Raw genomic sequence first — 16812 nt, forward strand, 5'->3', positions numbered from 1 at the left:
TTCTGAGATGTTGCTGCTGATCAACAGAGCTCCTGAAAGAAAGAGTGGAAGGATGAAGATGTCCTGTAAAGGGACAGACATCACTAACACAGGTTCAACACTAAGCCGAAGGTGATGGTGTGTGGATGTATTGTATGAAATTTTGCTACAAGTCGCAGCTTTGATCTTTGGCCTCCCACACTGTTGTCCTTCCCATAAAAACTTTTTTTTTTTTTGTAGCTCTGCTTCTGAACAAAGCTGCTGTAATAGTTTTAGGACTCTTATCCACCTTATTGGCTTTCAATATTGAAAAGAGCAGAGTTAATATTTACCTACTCAATTGTAGATATCGGATTAGTTTGAATTAACACGTGGACAGAGTTGGACTAACCCTAAGTCAGACACATTGTGTAACATGTCTTTGGAAAGCTGCAATTCTTGTGATTTGAGTAACCCATTTGACATATAATTATAACAGCAAGTTGGACATGGACAGGCTTTAGCAGTCCCGGCACCAAGGGCGGGCCTTAGTTAGCCTGTCAGTAACTTATCACTCCTAATGCAATGTGATTCAGGGAGCAGAGAGCAGTGATTGGAAATGATAGAGTACACGAAAGCGATGGATGAGCCGAAAGTAACCGCTTAGATCACCATTATGTCAGTTTATAACGCCTTTTTGCAAAGTTGCTCTGACGTTTGCAGGGACGTGAAGAGCCACATGTGGAACCACTGGGACCAGCGGGTCGTCTCAGAGGCAGCAGCCTTCTGTCCCCTGAGATGATCGGCTGGTCAAACTCCGCCGTCATCCTGGGGAAAAAGAGAGCTGATTAATTTGTCTGCTTAATTACTGTGGTGGTTATAAAAAATATATTCATGGTGCGCACACACACCTGTCTGTGTTTCATGATCTGACAGGATTATCATGGTCAGATTGGATTAAATCTTGATCCACAAATCTGTGCCTGGCCATGTCTTAATCATGGGAAATTAGATAAACTTGGCAGAATGAGCCGGATGTTTGTAAGGTAAACACATGTGTTGACATAATTTGCACCTTGCATAACCCAAGTAAACTGATTAAAGAGTCCACTCGTGCGCTGTCTTGTTACCTAGCAGCCCAGACAGTGCATTACCCTTTTCCCTGAAAAACTTTTTTTGTTTTTGAACCGTTATTTTGAACTGAGTTGAAACACGAAAGCGTTATTTTTCTGTCAGTGTGGTTTGCTTTCATTAACAGTTCGTGGGATAGGTTGCGTAACATCCATTTAAGCAGTTTGAAACTTCATGTTTTTTCGGAAAAGAAGGCTGTTTTTAATCTTAAATACAAGACAACATGCTATGGGGCCACCATTATCATGACAAGATGCTGTAAGACAATATAGCTGCCCAATATGAGAAGGTGATGGAAATACAGTAGATATAATCCAAAGTGTGTGGAACAACATCACCACTCAAACTTCCCTTCACCACCTACCCAAATATACCTGAAGCAGAATCAAGAGGTGTTGTAATCACCTGCTGCTGTCCTACTGTACATGCTACCAGGTGTAAAGTAGTTGGTAAGTTCACAGAAATGAAAGCAAATCAAACAAGGACACGACAATGATTACATCGAGGTCTACTTTTAATGTTGACGATGACGACACAAAAAAATTAATCATTAGGTCTTATCTTATTTCTAGAAAATACATTTCACCATCATTTGTAACATAAAATCATTTGTTATGGTATTTCTATAAGACAAAGGGGGAAAAAAAACACAAGTTAAAAACAATCTAACAATTATCAATTGAAAAATATTTTGTCATTGCTGCAGAGAAACAAAGGTGTGTTAATCAGGTTGATAATAAAAATTAAAAAAAAAACACATTCTCATTCATATAATAATTGGCCATTGGCTCGAAATGTTGCGGGGTAAAAGTAAAAATACACTGAGCTGTTAGGTCACAAAAATGACTTGTAAAACTTCCCATGTTCGTTTTCATAAGAACACACAGGTTGACATTTCTGGTTTACAAGCGTCCCCACCCTCAACCTTAAATGTCCCAAAATGGAGCTTATATCCGTCATAATGAATTTGAGCAGACTGAGTATTTCCACTGTACTCACACAGACATACACAGGACTTGTTGGTCACACAGGATCAGCATCACTCTTCAGAAGTTTTTCCATCGGATGGCTAAGAGGATGGCATGGATGAAGTAGAGGAGTGTGGTCAAGTGAGCGAACACCTGATACACAGACACAGATTAAAATAAATCAATATGGTAGTTTTCATACAAATGAACAGTTGTTTATACTGTGTTAAAATCAGTTCTCACCACAGCAGCGATGTAAAGGTGGTAGTGTTCAGATCTGACTTTGCTCACCAGGATGGTGATAAAAGCCAAAACCACAGCTGCACTGAAGTAGAAGAACGCCGCCAGGCCATGGTAAGCAAAGTCCTGGACACACATAGGTTAAATAAAAATATTAATTAATAAAAAAATACACAGCTTTTAATTTTTTCTCTATGTTTTGTTTCCTAATCACTATATTTTTTTTCTGTCTTACAGCAGCAGCCCATCCACAGCTGTTCTTGTGGCAGCCGAGAGTGGAGGTGATCTTCCAGGTGAAGGTCACAACAAAGCAGACGAGAGAGACGAACATCACCCAGCCCAGAGGGTTTGACGGTTGTACGCCGCCTGCAGCCAGCATGGCCCAAACCAAACCACCAAACACCTGCAGAGCAGAGGAATGTTATTGTGGTAGGCTTTAGGCTTTAGGCCAAACTTTATTCCATAGACACTGTCCTTTACATTCACTATGACATCAAACTGACCTAAAAATACACTAACGCCCTTGTGTGTAAAAATAAGTGACTCTTTCTCTCTTAATTTAAGATTATCTTCATCAGCATATTGCCTTTGTTGTTGAGAGGTACAGCAGGGGCGGAGCTATGGGTGGGCCTGGATGGGCACAAGCCCACCCAGATTGACAGACTGCCCACCCAGTGAGATTCATAAAAAGAAGAAGAAAAAAAAATTAAAATAGCCTATATTTTTTTATTGTAATTTGCTTTAAAAGTTTGGTTGTGGTTTTTATTTTCTGAAGACACTTAGATCTATGCAATCTCACTTTTGCATAGATCTAAGTGTGCGGAGATCTTTTTCTTCAGTTTGGACACTTTTGATGTCTCCAGCACCTTAGCAAAGAATCAGCCGGGTGAAGCAGCAGCCCCTTTTTGCATATGTGGTTTTTATTTTCTTGAATATAATACATATAATATACACAAAACATAAAAACCAACTTCATCTTGAATGCGATTGACTGATGAGCAATCAGAAGGGGGGTTATTATGGTACTGGAGCAGGTGGATACAGGCTCACAGACCGTTTGGGTTTAGGCTACATTAAAACTATAGGTCTCCCAGTCTGTGCGTACGAGCGAAAGAAAGAGAGGAGACACCGGGAGTGTACCGGCAAAAACTGAAACGGGCCGGTTAGAAATGAAAAGTGGAAAATCACAGAATACAGGATATGGATGAGGGCGGTTCTAGTGTCAAATCAAATCAGGCCCATCCTGATTTTTCCAGGCCTACCCATTAGCCATGTTCTGGTTCCGCCACTGTACGGAGACTAAGATAATGAAATTACATTTACACAGTACACAGCTTATATTAGACCATAGGCACAGAAGCCCTTTTACTAGTTGTGTATGAAACAAACATCCCCCCAGTGACACAAAACAAAAGAGTTAAGTTTGAAATAAGATGTAGGTTGAGTTGGTTAGTTTAAAATTGATAATACTGTCTTCCCTTGTGTAAAGGAAAAGTTGCTCTCCTGTCTCCAAAGTCCCTATAGCCAAATATATTGCAGGTAAGATTTATCAATGCCTTGGCAGTTTTACAATAAAATCAGCAACATACACACCTTTTGTAAATCACACGTGACACCTGGTATACACTGATTTCGGATCTACATCAGATCCTATGCAAGGTTGATAAATGAGGGCCAATAGGTGAGGTTATGTTTTTTTCCCAGATGACATGCAAGCAAATGAACTATAAGCTGTGATCCTTTTTTCAAGTCAAAATCAGTTCAAAGCCTGAAAATGTAAAACATTAAAACCAATTTTGTTCATTTTTCCGAAACCATCACATCATGTCGGAATGAGCTGTAGCAGATGGATTCATATTTGTGTATGAGTGGTACTGTGAAAAAAAGTCATTAAGGTTACAAAAAAGTTACTCAGTTCATCCGTCCACTCTTTAACAGTGTAAATACCACATACTTTTCTCATAAAGTGGCATTAACTCCCTCTTATTTTGTCACTTATACTGTATTTTGTTAGCATTCACAACTTGATGCCATTTGAAGAATAATTTTAACATAATTCATTGTTCACTGTTTTATTTTTTTATTTTTTTAAATCAGAGTTTGTTGTATAATCAATTATGGCACCCCATATGCAGAGGCTACAGCCCTCACTGCAGCCGGTCCTGGTTTGAATCCTGAAACTGGTGGCCCTTTGCTGCCTTTGATGCCATTTGAGAATAATTCATAGTTCATTGTTGCCATTGAAAAAATAAGAGTTTGTTGCGACATTTGTTTTTTCTAAAATACATTTAAATCAATTCTGTAAAGAGATGCATTTATAATAGTAACTACATTTCTGCAGTGGACAGATCCCCCCCCTTCAGAAAAGACCTAAGACGCTTTGTCCTCCTGTCGTTGTGTCCACTCACCAATTCGGGCAGGTGCAAATAATCCAGGGCCGGGTTGCATATCTCCAGTTCGCGGGGCAGGGTCCCCATTTGCCCTGCAGTAGTTGCAGCCATCTCTGCCTGTTCCTTCACCCAGAGAGTCAACAGCGATCAACCTGCCTTCTCAACTAATGGAGCAGCTGTGGGTGTTGCCGACTCTTATAAGAAATCTCAGTGGGATGCTGAAAAGGGAGGAAAAGGAGAAGGATTCTAGGAGCCCATGATTAAGAGGGGCCCAGAAAGGCCCCTAATAAAATTGTAATACTGACAAAAAATAATATGACACTAAGTTATTAACTAACTTATAATCACAAATATATTTTATTTACAATGTACTGGTAACAATAACTTCATTTGTTTTGGAAACATTACCCCCCCACGCCCCCACCCCGCTATTTACGTAAAATGGTTCAATCCGACTGCATCAGCACCCGTTTGTCACAGACAGCGAGCCAGGAAAGCTGGAAAGAAAGGAAACTAAGAGAAGAGAAAGAAGCAAAGGGTCGACAGTATGTCACCCAGTATTTCAAAAAGCAAGGTGGTGGGTTTGTTAGTGGTTCATGCGGTGGAAAGTTATGGAATATTAAAGGGATAGTTCAACATTTTGGCAAATTGGCCCATTGCCATAATCGCTATAGTCATAGCAGTAGGTTCGTTATCTTTAATTGTCGGTGCAAGCTATTTTTAGATCGGCGGAGCAGAGCCATGAGCTGCTCAGAGCTACGCTACGGAGGCTAATGAGATTTCTTGGTTTCCCTCATCAAACTCATCAAATACACAATCCAACAACTCCAAAACGCTCTGGTGGACAAGTTGTGACCTGCACATTCACCACGTTATGAGATAATAACAGAACATTACGAGACAGAGTTGCTGTGTGATGCTATGTGACATCATGGCCACCGTTATCATGGCAAGGTGCTGCAAGACAACATAGCTATGCCCAGCATGAGAAGGTGATGGAAATGGAAAATCCAAACTATGTGGAAGAAGAACAATAAGAGGTGTTGCAATCATCTGTTGCTGTACTACTGTACATGCCACCAGGTGTAAAGTTCACAGAAATGAAAGAAAATCAAACAAGGACACAACAATGATTACATTGAGGTCTACTTTTAATGTTGACGATACAAAATATATTTCACCATCCTTAAAGAACTGATCATTTGTTATGGTATTTCTATAAGGCAAAGAAAAAAATTAGTTAAAAACAATCTAACAATTATCAATTAAAAAATAGTTTATCATTGCTGTAGAGAAACAAAGGTGTGTTAATCAGGTTAATATAACACATTCTCTAATTGGCCATTGGCTCAAAAATGTTTCATGTTACTTGTAAAAGTAAGTATACACTGAGCTGTCAGGTCACAAAAATTACTTGTAAAACTCCCCATGTTTGTTTTCATAAGAACACACAGGGTGACATTTGTGGTTTACAGCTCTTCATTTGTCTCCACGTTTATTCTGCTCTAAGTATCTCCAATCGCTCAACCTTAAATGTCCCAAAATTGAGGTTAAATCCCTCATAATGAATTTGAGCAGAGTGAGTATTTCCACTGTGCTCAACACAAACGACTTGTTGGTCACACAGGATCAGCATCAAGTTTCAGAAGTTTTTCCATCGGATGGCTGAGAGGATGGCATGGATGAAGTAGAGGAGTGTGGCCAAGTGAGCGAACACCTGATACACAGACACAAATTAAAAATAAATGGTAGTTTTCATACATCACTGTCTTCATCTTAGGGCAAAAAAAAAATCTAATGTGGATAATGAAAAAGTCCTTTTAACCCTCACTGTAGCAGCTGGAATCTGTTATTTCTACATCATTTTCATCAAGGGGAATAAGAAATACATAAACAGTAAAAAGTTGTTTATATTGTGTTAAAGTCAGTACTCACCACAGCAGCGATGTCAATCTGGTAGATTTTTAATGTGCCTATTTTCATCAGGATGGTGATAAAAGCCAAAACCACAGCTGCACTGAGGTAGAAGAACGCCGCCAGGCCATGGTAAGCAAAGTCCTGGACACACATAGGTTAAATAAAAATATGAATTAATAAAAAGTACACAGCTTTTAATTTTTTTTTCTCTATTTTTTGTTTCCTAATCACAATATTTTTTTCTGTCTTACAGCAGCAGCCCATCCAGAGCCGTTCTTGTGGCAGCCAGCAACAAAGATGATCATCCAGAGGAAGGTCATAACAAAGCAGAAGACAGAGACGAACATCACCCAGCCCAGAGGGTTTTCCGGTTGTATGTGGGTTGATGCCACCAGGATCCAAACCAACCCACCAAACACCTGCAGAGCAGAGGAATGATATTAAGGTACGCTACAGATGAAGCAGCATTTAATTTTATTCCATGTACACTTTTTCCTTTACACGCACTCTGACATCAAACTACTGACCTCATGTGTAAAATCAGTGAAGTGACTCTTTCTCTCTCAGTTTAAGATCATCTTTAGCAGCATATTTGCCTTTGTTGTTGAGAGATAAAACAAGAAACAGAGACTAAGATAATGACATTGCATTTACACAGTACACAGCTTAGACTATAGGCGACAGAAGCCCTTTTACCAGTTGTGTATAAAACAAACATCCTTCCAGAGACACAAAGCAAAGAAGTTGGTTGAGCTGGTTGGTTTAAATTTGATAATACTCCCGTGTGCAACAAGACTTCACAACCTAAAGGAAAAGTTGCTCTGTACATGTATGAACACTAAAAACCTAAACTAAAATACCTGTCTCCACCATCATGCAGCCAAATATATTGAGGGTATAAGTCTGAAAATTGAATTCATATTATGTGAGTCCAGGACGAGACTGGGAGATGAGGGCAGTTTGAAAACTGGTTTATTGCCTGAAAAGTAAAGAAAGCCTCAACTATTGTTTTTGTAAAAACTGAAAAAGAAAAAGAAAAAAAAACTGGAGTACATACGTACATAGGATTTTAAAATGTCTCCAGTTTAAAGACTAAATTGAAAATTAAAAATAGTCTGTTGAACTGTTGATGAACAAAAAGAATATAGAAAGTATTTCAATATACCGTAATAGAAAAGAAACAGTGTGTGAGCAGCGCTGGGAGGAAACATTTCAGACTCTAATATTTCCCTATCATTGCCTGAACTGTTTCTCAATCCTGAAACAAACCGTACTCCACCTACACCCATCTGATAATGTAGAGCAAATAGACTGAAACAAACACCTCTGTTATTACTTCTCTTCAACGTCTCTACCCTCTCTCCTGTTTGCCCATCTTAACCCTTGTTCCCTTTGTCTTACTGTGGCAGCCCAAGTGACTGAATCCTGCAGTCACTCTGAAATGAACATATTCTGTAACTCCCTGAGGAACTGAAACCCTACCAGCAGCAGAACCATGTCTTCAGACTCTGGTTTCTGCTCCTGAGGTGAGACGGTTTTCCCCAGATGACCTGCAAGCATACTGTCTGCAGCATACTTAGGCTAAGCTGTGATACATTTTTCAAGCCTAACTATTAAAACCCCCTGAAGCCATGACAGGTTAGCAGCAGATGGAGGGAAAACGTTTCTTAAGGAAGGGAAGAATTTAACAAGTTAAATAATGATAAGTGGTGTCTCATCCAAGCGTTGGCTCCTACTGACTGTTAAGTCATCCTTCAGTACCATTATTTTGACTGGAACAGGGTGTGACAGTCAGTCACCGGAGTTGTTGACCAAACATGAATTTGATGCAGGTAGTGTTGCAGAACTACACAAGGATCAAATACTCCTCACAGGAACAAAAAAGGAAATCTTTGGATTGGCTTTTATTGTAAAAGTGGATTTTTTTCATGCAATTGCATTAAGTTGTTGATACAGTTATGCAAGAATTAGGGAACTAAACTTAGAAAGAACATTAACAGTGTATAAAACCACCATAAAATGAACTCAGTGTGTAAAATATTGGACAAACTGCAGCCTGTAAATAATGATTCAGCTGGATTATAAATGTTGACAACTTGCTGCATAGTTGAATTAGGGCGTTCATCCGCATTACAACCCTTCCTTTAAATTAAAAGCTAACATAAACAGATGTACTGTATAAACAGAGCCACCTTCCCCTGAGCAATTTATTTGTCTGGCGGTTATCTGAGCACTGTCTCTCTTTTGTCATCATCCAAGACGAGTTGGCCGCATTCTTTCTAAGATTAGTAGCACAGATAGAATATGAGGGAAACGTGAGATGTGACTTTGGGCGGCTCCTCTCAGGTTCATCATCTCCCATTTCACCAAAAATGCAACAATTTCTGTAAATCGGTATAGCCAACTTATTTGGAAACGTAAAATATTAGAGCCAATTTTGGTTAAAATGTTTTCGAGACCAAGAAGTTATCACATCATGCTGGGCTGAGCTGTAGCAGATTAATTCATATTTGTATAGTGGTACTGATGCAAAAAAGAAAATGTATTAGTGTAACAGTTTAACAGTGTAAATATCACATACTTGTATGTGTTATTATGTTTTCCCTTTAATTTCATTGCTTATATTAGTTAGCACACAACTTGATGTCATTTGAGAAACAATTTGAAGATAATTCATGGTTCATTGTTGCCATTGAAAAAAATGGCTTGTTGCTCTTTGTTTTTTCTAAAATACATTAAAATCAATTTTGTAAAGAAATGTAAACGCATTTCTAACAGTAACTGAATACAGCAGTGGACAGACTCCCTTAAGAAAAGACTTCATCCTCCTGTCGTTGTGTCCACTCACCAATTCAGGCAGGTATAAAATATCCGGGGCCGTGGTGCATATCTCCAGTCCGCTGGGCAGCGACCCCATTGGCTGTGCAGTAGTTGCAGCCATCTCTGCCTGTTCCTTCACCCAGAGAGTCAACAGCGATCGACCTGCCTTCTCCTCTGAACTAATGGAGCAGCTGTAGGTGTTGCTGACCCTTATAAGAAAGCTCAGTTTGCACACAAACCCGTTCATCTACTGCACCACCCACATTTTCATCCACCGCCCGCCCCAAAACACCTGAGGGCCTGGTTATTAATTAATAAAGTAAAACGTGCTGAGATGCGCATTCGGGTTTGTTTGTTTTGCATGTTTTTTTTTGCATGTTTGGTCGTATAGCTCGTTTTGGGGGATGATCAGATTAATTGTTTTAATGACAACACGCGCTAACCGCAGTATATTGAAATGGCTTTTACGCATTGGAGAGTTTGGATGGAGAGCTGGATGAACACTAGAAATGCAATTTGATCGCAGAGGTGACAAATACACATTGTTAAGCTACAGCAAAGGAGATGATCAGTGAGAAAGTAAGTGCGGTTGGTAAAGGAGAAGAGCACAGATGAAGTAGGCTATTACAGTAGATGTAAAACGATGGACACAAGTCAAATTGGTTTATAATGAAACCGCGACACACGGCGGAAGAGCTGCCTCTGAGCAGTGTTGAGCAACAGGTGCAGCAGCAGCACACTGGGATGAGCTGAGCTCTCAGGTCTCGAGCTGCGCAGCAAGGTATTGGAGAGGGAGGGGAGGAGCGCACCGGAGGAGAGACATCGGGCTTGCGTAACGTCACTTTAAGGACTTGGGACCACACCCCTGAAAACAGCTTGTGGAGACCCCGCAGAAACAGATACACCTGTGAAAGTGCAGAGATGAAAGAACTTTTGCCATGGCAACATAGCCTTTCAGACCATTTCAAAGTTCCTCTTCATGTCATGTAGTGTGCCAAAAATAAAAAAAACAAGGAATGTGTTTAAGTTTTTGTTATATCTGACAGGGACACAAATTCTAGGAAGAATCACCCTTATATGCATCTGTATGTGCTGGCAAGTTTCAATAAAGTTTGAAAACAAAAACAAAACAAAAAAAATCACTGAACCGGAAACCAACCGCGGGAAGGAGTTTTAGCGACGGGAGCCAGCGACGATAAGACCAGTGTTTTATTAGGAAAAGTATGGAGTGTTTTCGAGGCGAAAACGAGGCCCTCGGGCTGTTTTATGGCGAGGAAGACGCCGAGGGTGAGGTTACTTCATCTTCATCGGCTGAAGAGGAGTCGCCAGTGATGAGAGGCGTATATAACGTTATAGGTAGGTTTATGCGTATAGAGAAGAGTGTTTATGTGTCATAGTGAAATATCTTATGTTAATTCATTTATTACTTGTAATGTTTCTTTCTTAAGTATTCATATTGTGGTAGGGAGCCAGAGAATTAAATTAGTGCCCACATTTGAATTCACTCTCCATGTGCTCAACAATAACCTGAACAATCTCTAATTATATACAGGTATGAGGACCCTACACTGAGGCCTACCCGGAGAGGGCGTGGGAGGAGACAGATGAGGTCCAGGGGTCTCATTTATAAGCAAAAAAACGGAGCCTGAAAGCGGCGTACGTCACTTTAAAGGGATAGTTCAACATTTTGGCAAATTGGCCTATTGCCATAATCCCTTTATCGTCATAGTAGTAGGTTCTTTACCTTTATTTGTCAGTGCAAGCTATTTTTAGAACGGCGGAGCAGAGCCGTGAGCTGCTCAGAGCTACGTTACAGAGGCTAATGGGATTTCTTGGTTTCCCTCATCAAACTCATCAAATACACTATCCAACAACTCCAAAATGCTCTTGTGGACAAGTTGTGACCTGCACATTCACCACGCTATGAGATAATAACAGAACGTTACAAGACAGAGTTGTTTTAGAGGCAAATGCAGAGACACAGTTTTATAAATGAGACCCCAGAGCTCCACAGGCTCAGCGACACCATCACTTGGAGCCCTGGAAACGACCCTTACTGTAAATTGTTTGAAATATTTGTATATAGTGTTATTGCATTTCAATTTTACCTCTTATGTTACATTTGCACTATTTTAGACTCTTGGAACACAAAGCACTGGTGTAGGCCTCTGTATAGTTTTGCACTTAGTCCGCGCTGAAGAGTTGCAGCTGGCAAGGTAAAAAAAAAAAAGAAAAGATGCCTATAAATATACATGCTTTTTATGGTAAATATTTTTATTTTTTTATTAAATAATACTTAATTTTAATTTTACATTTATATGTTCATATTTGCAACCTATATTTACTTTTTAAAGTTCCAAAACAGTTCATTGAGCATATTTGTATTTTTTATTGTAATAAATAGTATATTATTTTTTCAATTCGGATTTGGTGATTTCTGTGTATTTTTAGGCCCAATGTGTTAAAGTGCTGTAGGTTCAAGTGAAAAATTAATTCTCAGAATTATTGGATGAAGTTGTGGTGAAAAAAAACATACCAAGCATGGGCATATTAAACATTTTTTTACGTGGTATATAAAGGCAAAATCAAAAGTATTGGCCACAATATACTGGCATTTATGATGAGTCGCCATGAGCCTTAAAAGTGTTTTCAACCTCCCCCCCCCTTAGGGTTTTTTTTTAGAGTAGGCAAATGAAAACAAGTAGGCTTATACTGTAGAAGGTGTCCAGACGCATAAGTCTCTGACACCCTGACACAAGCCTGCTATTATGCTCTGAACGATCAATGCGCCGCTCTGAATCTTCCAGTCTGAGCAGGGCCCAGTCTGGGATTTATGTGGCTGTGAAAAACACTACACCTACACCATGCGGCCCCCTTCAGGCAGCACACCATGAGACGGCCGCGGATGCTAGTCTGGAGTAGTGGCGAGCCACCCCGATCGGCAACCCAATCCTCCATCCTGAAAGAACAATGATGATGTCTCTTTTTTGCCTTGTGGTCTCTGGCTCCCCCGGTGGCAGATAGGAGAACATATCTTACATGCCACAATAGAGAGCCTAAGCGGAAGCAGGAAGTAACACTCGCCTCAATTAGGAAAATATCTCCATGTTAGTGAACGGGACTCAAAATTTTATTTTGTGAGCCGATTGAATTGTGCCATGAGAAAAATATATGACCTCTACCTATTTAAAACATTGCGTTTCATGCCAAGAAATCAGCAGTTTGTTGTAAAACTATTATAAAATAAAATTCAGAAAATCCGTAACCAGAAAAACTACAGGTGATGTCTCACACAACATGCCGCCCTTTCCTGTATCAGCTACTCCACTGCCTGTTACTGTAGTCCGTAGAGCGGTCTTCACTCAAAATAAATTCTTACGTTACCGTTTTACGACAAACTGCTGTTTTTTTGGCATGCAACGCAATGTTTTAAATAGGTTAAAGGGATAGTTCAACATTTTGGCAAATTGGCCCATTGCCATAATCGCTATAGTCATAGCAGTAGGTTCGTTATCTTTATTTGTCGGTGCAAGCTATTTTTAGAACGGCAGATCAGAGCCGCTAGCTGCTCAGAACTACGATACGGAGGCTAATGGGATTTCTTGGTTTGCCTCATCAAACTCATCAAATACACAATCCAACAACTCCAAACAGTCTCGTGGACAAGTTGTGACCTGCACATTCACCACGCTATGAGATAATAACAGAACGTTACCAGACAGAGTTGTTTTAGAGGTAAATTCATGCAAAACCGCTGATGCACTTTGCCTTCAGGGACAGTTTTTCAGCAAGCAGGCTCTGTGTTTACCTCTAAAATGACTCGTAACGTCTCGTAACGTTCTGTTATTATCTCATAGCGTGGTGAATGTGCAGGTCACAACTTGTCCACCAGAGCGTTTTGGAGTTGTTGGATTGTGTATTTGATGAGTTTGATGAGGGAAACCAAGAAATCCCATTAGCCTCCATAGCGTAGCTCTGAGCAGCTCACGGCTCTTCTAAAAATAGCTTCTGCCGACAATTAAAGGTAACAAACCTACTACTAGGACTATAGCGATTATGGCAATGGGCCAATTTTCCAAAATGTTGAACTATCCCTTTAAGGTCATATATTTTTCTCATGACACAATTTAATCAGATCACGAAATAAAAGTTCGACTCCCATTCACTTACATGAAGATTTTTTTCCGAATTGAGGTCCCATGGTGAGCTTCTCTTCCACTTCGGCTCTCTATTCAATATCACTGAATCAGGCACTTGATCAGCTTCTACATCTTCATCTGGATAGGCACGGAGGGGTAGTGGAAGAGCACCAGCGGGGCGGGGCAGAACTCGGGGGTGCACAGGAGGAGGTGGGAGAGCACGAAAGTGGGGGTGAAGCAGGCAAGCATGGGAGTGTGTGTGTGTGTGCGTGCTTTCCCATCGAGGGGAGGGGCAGGAGCCGCCAGAGCCCTTTACAGCTGCTTGGAGCTTTAGTTATTATTATTATTATCATTATTGTTATTGTTGTTCTTGTTCTTGTAATTGCTGACAGTTAAAGTTCTATTCAGCCTATGACTGTTATGGTGTCAATTATTCCCAAAGGGCATTTGGACAGTTGTCCAAGTCCAGTTCCTTTTTTAGAGCCAATGTCAGCAATGTCTGAAAACAAGAGTCACATAGTTTTTCAAGGGCAATGACTTTCCATAACAGCAACAACACCCATAGCATCACATGTGGCATGAGGATAAGACTTGATATCCAAGTAGGACTTAATATAGGTCTTATCTAAGCCTTACTGGAAAACATTCATGTCCTTTTAAGGTGTGATACTTGAACTTTATTGGAAGGGCCACACATTTCAGTTTTATTAGAGGCATTATGAGATGTGCCAATGGTCTGCAACTGTATACCAGCGACACTTGGCTGCTTCTCCAAAATTAAATTCCAACCATGGCTATGAGCATGTTTAATCTGCAGGAGGAAAGAGAAACAGCATTGCAATATGAAATATTGAAATCGATCCCAAATTCACATGATTAAATTATTTATCGAGTGTTGACCATGTATTGCATGGAGATAATTCTGGAACATACTTTACTATCCATCTTTAAAGAGTTTTAATTAACAATGCTAAGTGTTATCTTACTGAAAACAGTGATCCAAAAAGTATATCCATGGTACTTAGTTTAAATTCAAACTTCTTAAATGTGGCCAAGCTGACACTGACATTCAATGCCAGTGCCAGGCTTTTTCTTAAACACAGAAAAAGCTTGCAATGTCAAAGGATGTATATTGAGATGACAGGGGATGCTGTGACACTAAAGATAAGTAGGCCTACACACTATTAAGCAATAAGCATTAATAAAAAAGTTGAGTTCTTCATTATAACTCATGAGTACTCATTAGTATGTAGATTATAAATACACTTAGTGCTTATCAATGATGAGTAAAACATTTTTAACTGTGTTTATAAACTACATACTAACGAGTATTCATATGTTATAAATGATTAATTCAGTATTTAAAGCTTTTAAGGGGTTATACCACTTGAACTTTATTGGAAGGACCACGCATTCAGAGGTACATGTGATGTGCCAATGGTCTGCAACTGGATACCAGCAACACTTGGCTGCTTCTCCAAAATTAAATTCCAACCATGGCTATGGGCATGTTTTGCAAGAGTAAGCAGAGACAGCTTTGCAAAATGAAATATTGAAATCGATCCCAAATTTTCCAGAATCTAAATGCACATGATTAAATTATTTATTGAGAGAAAATGAGTGTTGGCCATGTAATGCAGGGAGATAATTTTGGGACATACTTTACTATCCCTCTTTAATTTTGTGAGCAAAAATAAAGTTAAATGCCATGCTTCTCTATAAAACTCATTATATGATAACAATACATAGTATTCACTCTGGAATGTATCACATGTAAGACTTTTATATAACAATGCTAAGTGTTATCTTACTGAAAACTGTGATCCAAAAAGTATATCCATGGTACTTAGTTTAAATCCAAACTTCTGAATGTGGCCATGCTGACACTGACATTCAATGCCAGTGACATTCAACGTATCTTACAATAGCAACAAGTTTATACCTCGTGTGTAATTAATTTGAAGCTGTTTCCACATTTTCATTTTTAGACTTACAAAAATTGCACTAAAATTTCTGACCCAGCCTGCTACATTGAGTACACATTTTTTTCTTTTTCTTGTTTTAATGCTACTTTAAAAGTTAAGCATTCTTATATCTTAAACACAGAAAAAGCTTGCAATGTCAAAGGATGTGATTTGAGATGACAGGGGATGCTGTAACACTTTAAAAAATAAATACACACTATTAAGAATTAGTTGAGCATGAATAGTAGAGTTCTTCATTTATAACACATGAATACTCAGTATATAGTTTATTACAGTTAGTGCTTATAAATGATGAATAAAACATGTTTAACTGTGTTTATAAACTACATTCTAATGAGTATTCATGTGTTATAAATGGTTAATTTAATATTTAAAGCTTAACTAATGCTTAATAGTATGTACCTATTATAAAGTGTTCCTAGGAATGCTTGACCAAATTGAGAAGCAGGCTGTTGCTGACCAGGCATTTCCACCATCTATATAAGAAGGAGCCTCAGACTCCCCTGAGAACTGGAAGGCATCCCACACAGGTTAGTGCTTTGTGAATGTTTACTCTTACATTTTCTCTTTTTACTTATTATTTCATTAATTTTCACATGACTCAAACTTATCAGATAAGTTTTTAATGCCAAGTAATACATAATCAAATATGTTATTCACAAAGATGAAGTAGATATATGTTGCAATTACACTTAATAGTTACTGTAAAGCTTTATTCTTAACACTGCCTGCACAATTGTTGGGCAAGTGAGTATTTTGACCTTATTATCATTTTTATACATATTTTTCAACTTCAACCCATATAAACTCGAATGTTTGTTGGATTTAAGCATTATGAGGTGATGTGTTTGTGTAATGAGGGAGGGTGTGGCCAAAGTGATCAACACCCTATATTAAGGTGTGCATGATTATCAGGCATCCAGAAGTACAAGGTGTTCAGTGCTCAGGGACATGGCCATAGTAAGGAAGGATGAAACACAACCACCACTGAACAAGACTCATAAGATGAAACATCAAAATTGGGCCAAGACATAGCTACTGTATCTGAAGACAGACTTTTCAAACATTTTATGGACAGATGAAATGAGACTTAATGCAGTTGAGTACTTGGATGCATGGTGTTCTTGAATGCGACTTTTTCCTGTGCCACTCCATCCATGGCCTATCTATCTGGTCTGTCAAGAGTCACTCTCATTTCATCTGTCCATAAAATGTTTGAAAAATGTGTCTTCAGATATTTCCTGAGTCTCGTTCAGTGGTGGTC

General features: G+C 39.2%; 2 protein-coding genes across 3 annotated transcripts; both read right to left on the reverse strand.

Moving 5' to 3' along the window:
• Window positions 1-2070: 2070 nt before the first annotated feature.
• Window positions 2071-9663, reverse strand: LOC146973213 (myelin and lymphocyte protein-like). Of its 2 annotated transcripts, none has more exons than XM_085799503.1 (4): window positions 9453-9663; window positions 6856-7023; window positions 6623-6745; window positions 2071-2210 (listed from the first exon to the last, which is right to left on the reverse strand). In XM_085799503.1, exons 1-4 carry the CDS (start codon window positions 9543-9545, stop codon window positions 2136-2138), a joined length of 459 nt encoding a protein of 152 aa, XP_085655629.1. In that variant the 5' UTR covers window positions 9546-9663; the 3' UTR covers window positions 2071-2135. The 2 variants fall into 2 exon arrangements, with proteins under 2 accessions (XP_085655629.1, XP_085655628.1); XM_085799502.1 differs by lacking the exon at window positions 2071-2210 and adding an exon at window positions 5862-6404.
• Window positions 2274-4843, reverse strand: LOC146973214 (myelin and lymphocyte protein-like). Its single transcript, XM_085799087.1, has 3 exons — window positions 4706-4843; window positions 2533-2700; window positions 2274-2423 (listed from the first exon to the last, which is right to left on the reverse strand). Exons 1-3 carry the CDS (start codon window positions 4796-4798, stop codon window positions 2274-2276), a joined length of 411 nt encoding a protein of 136 aa, XP_085655213.1. The 5' UTR covers window positions 4799-4843.
• Window positions 9664-16812: the final 7149 nt, after the last annotated feature.

The sequence above is a fragment of the Trachurus japonicus genome, chromosome 15, assembly GCF_045865225.1.
Source record: "Trachurus japonicus isolate A0001 chromosome 15, Traja_1.0".
Classification (NCBI taxonomy): Eukaryota; Metazoa; Chordata; class Actinopteri; order Carangiformes; family Carangidae; genus Trachurus; species Trachurus japonicus.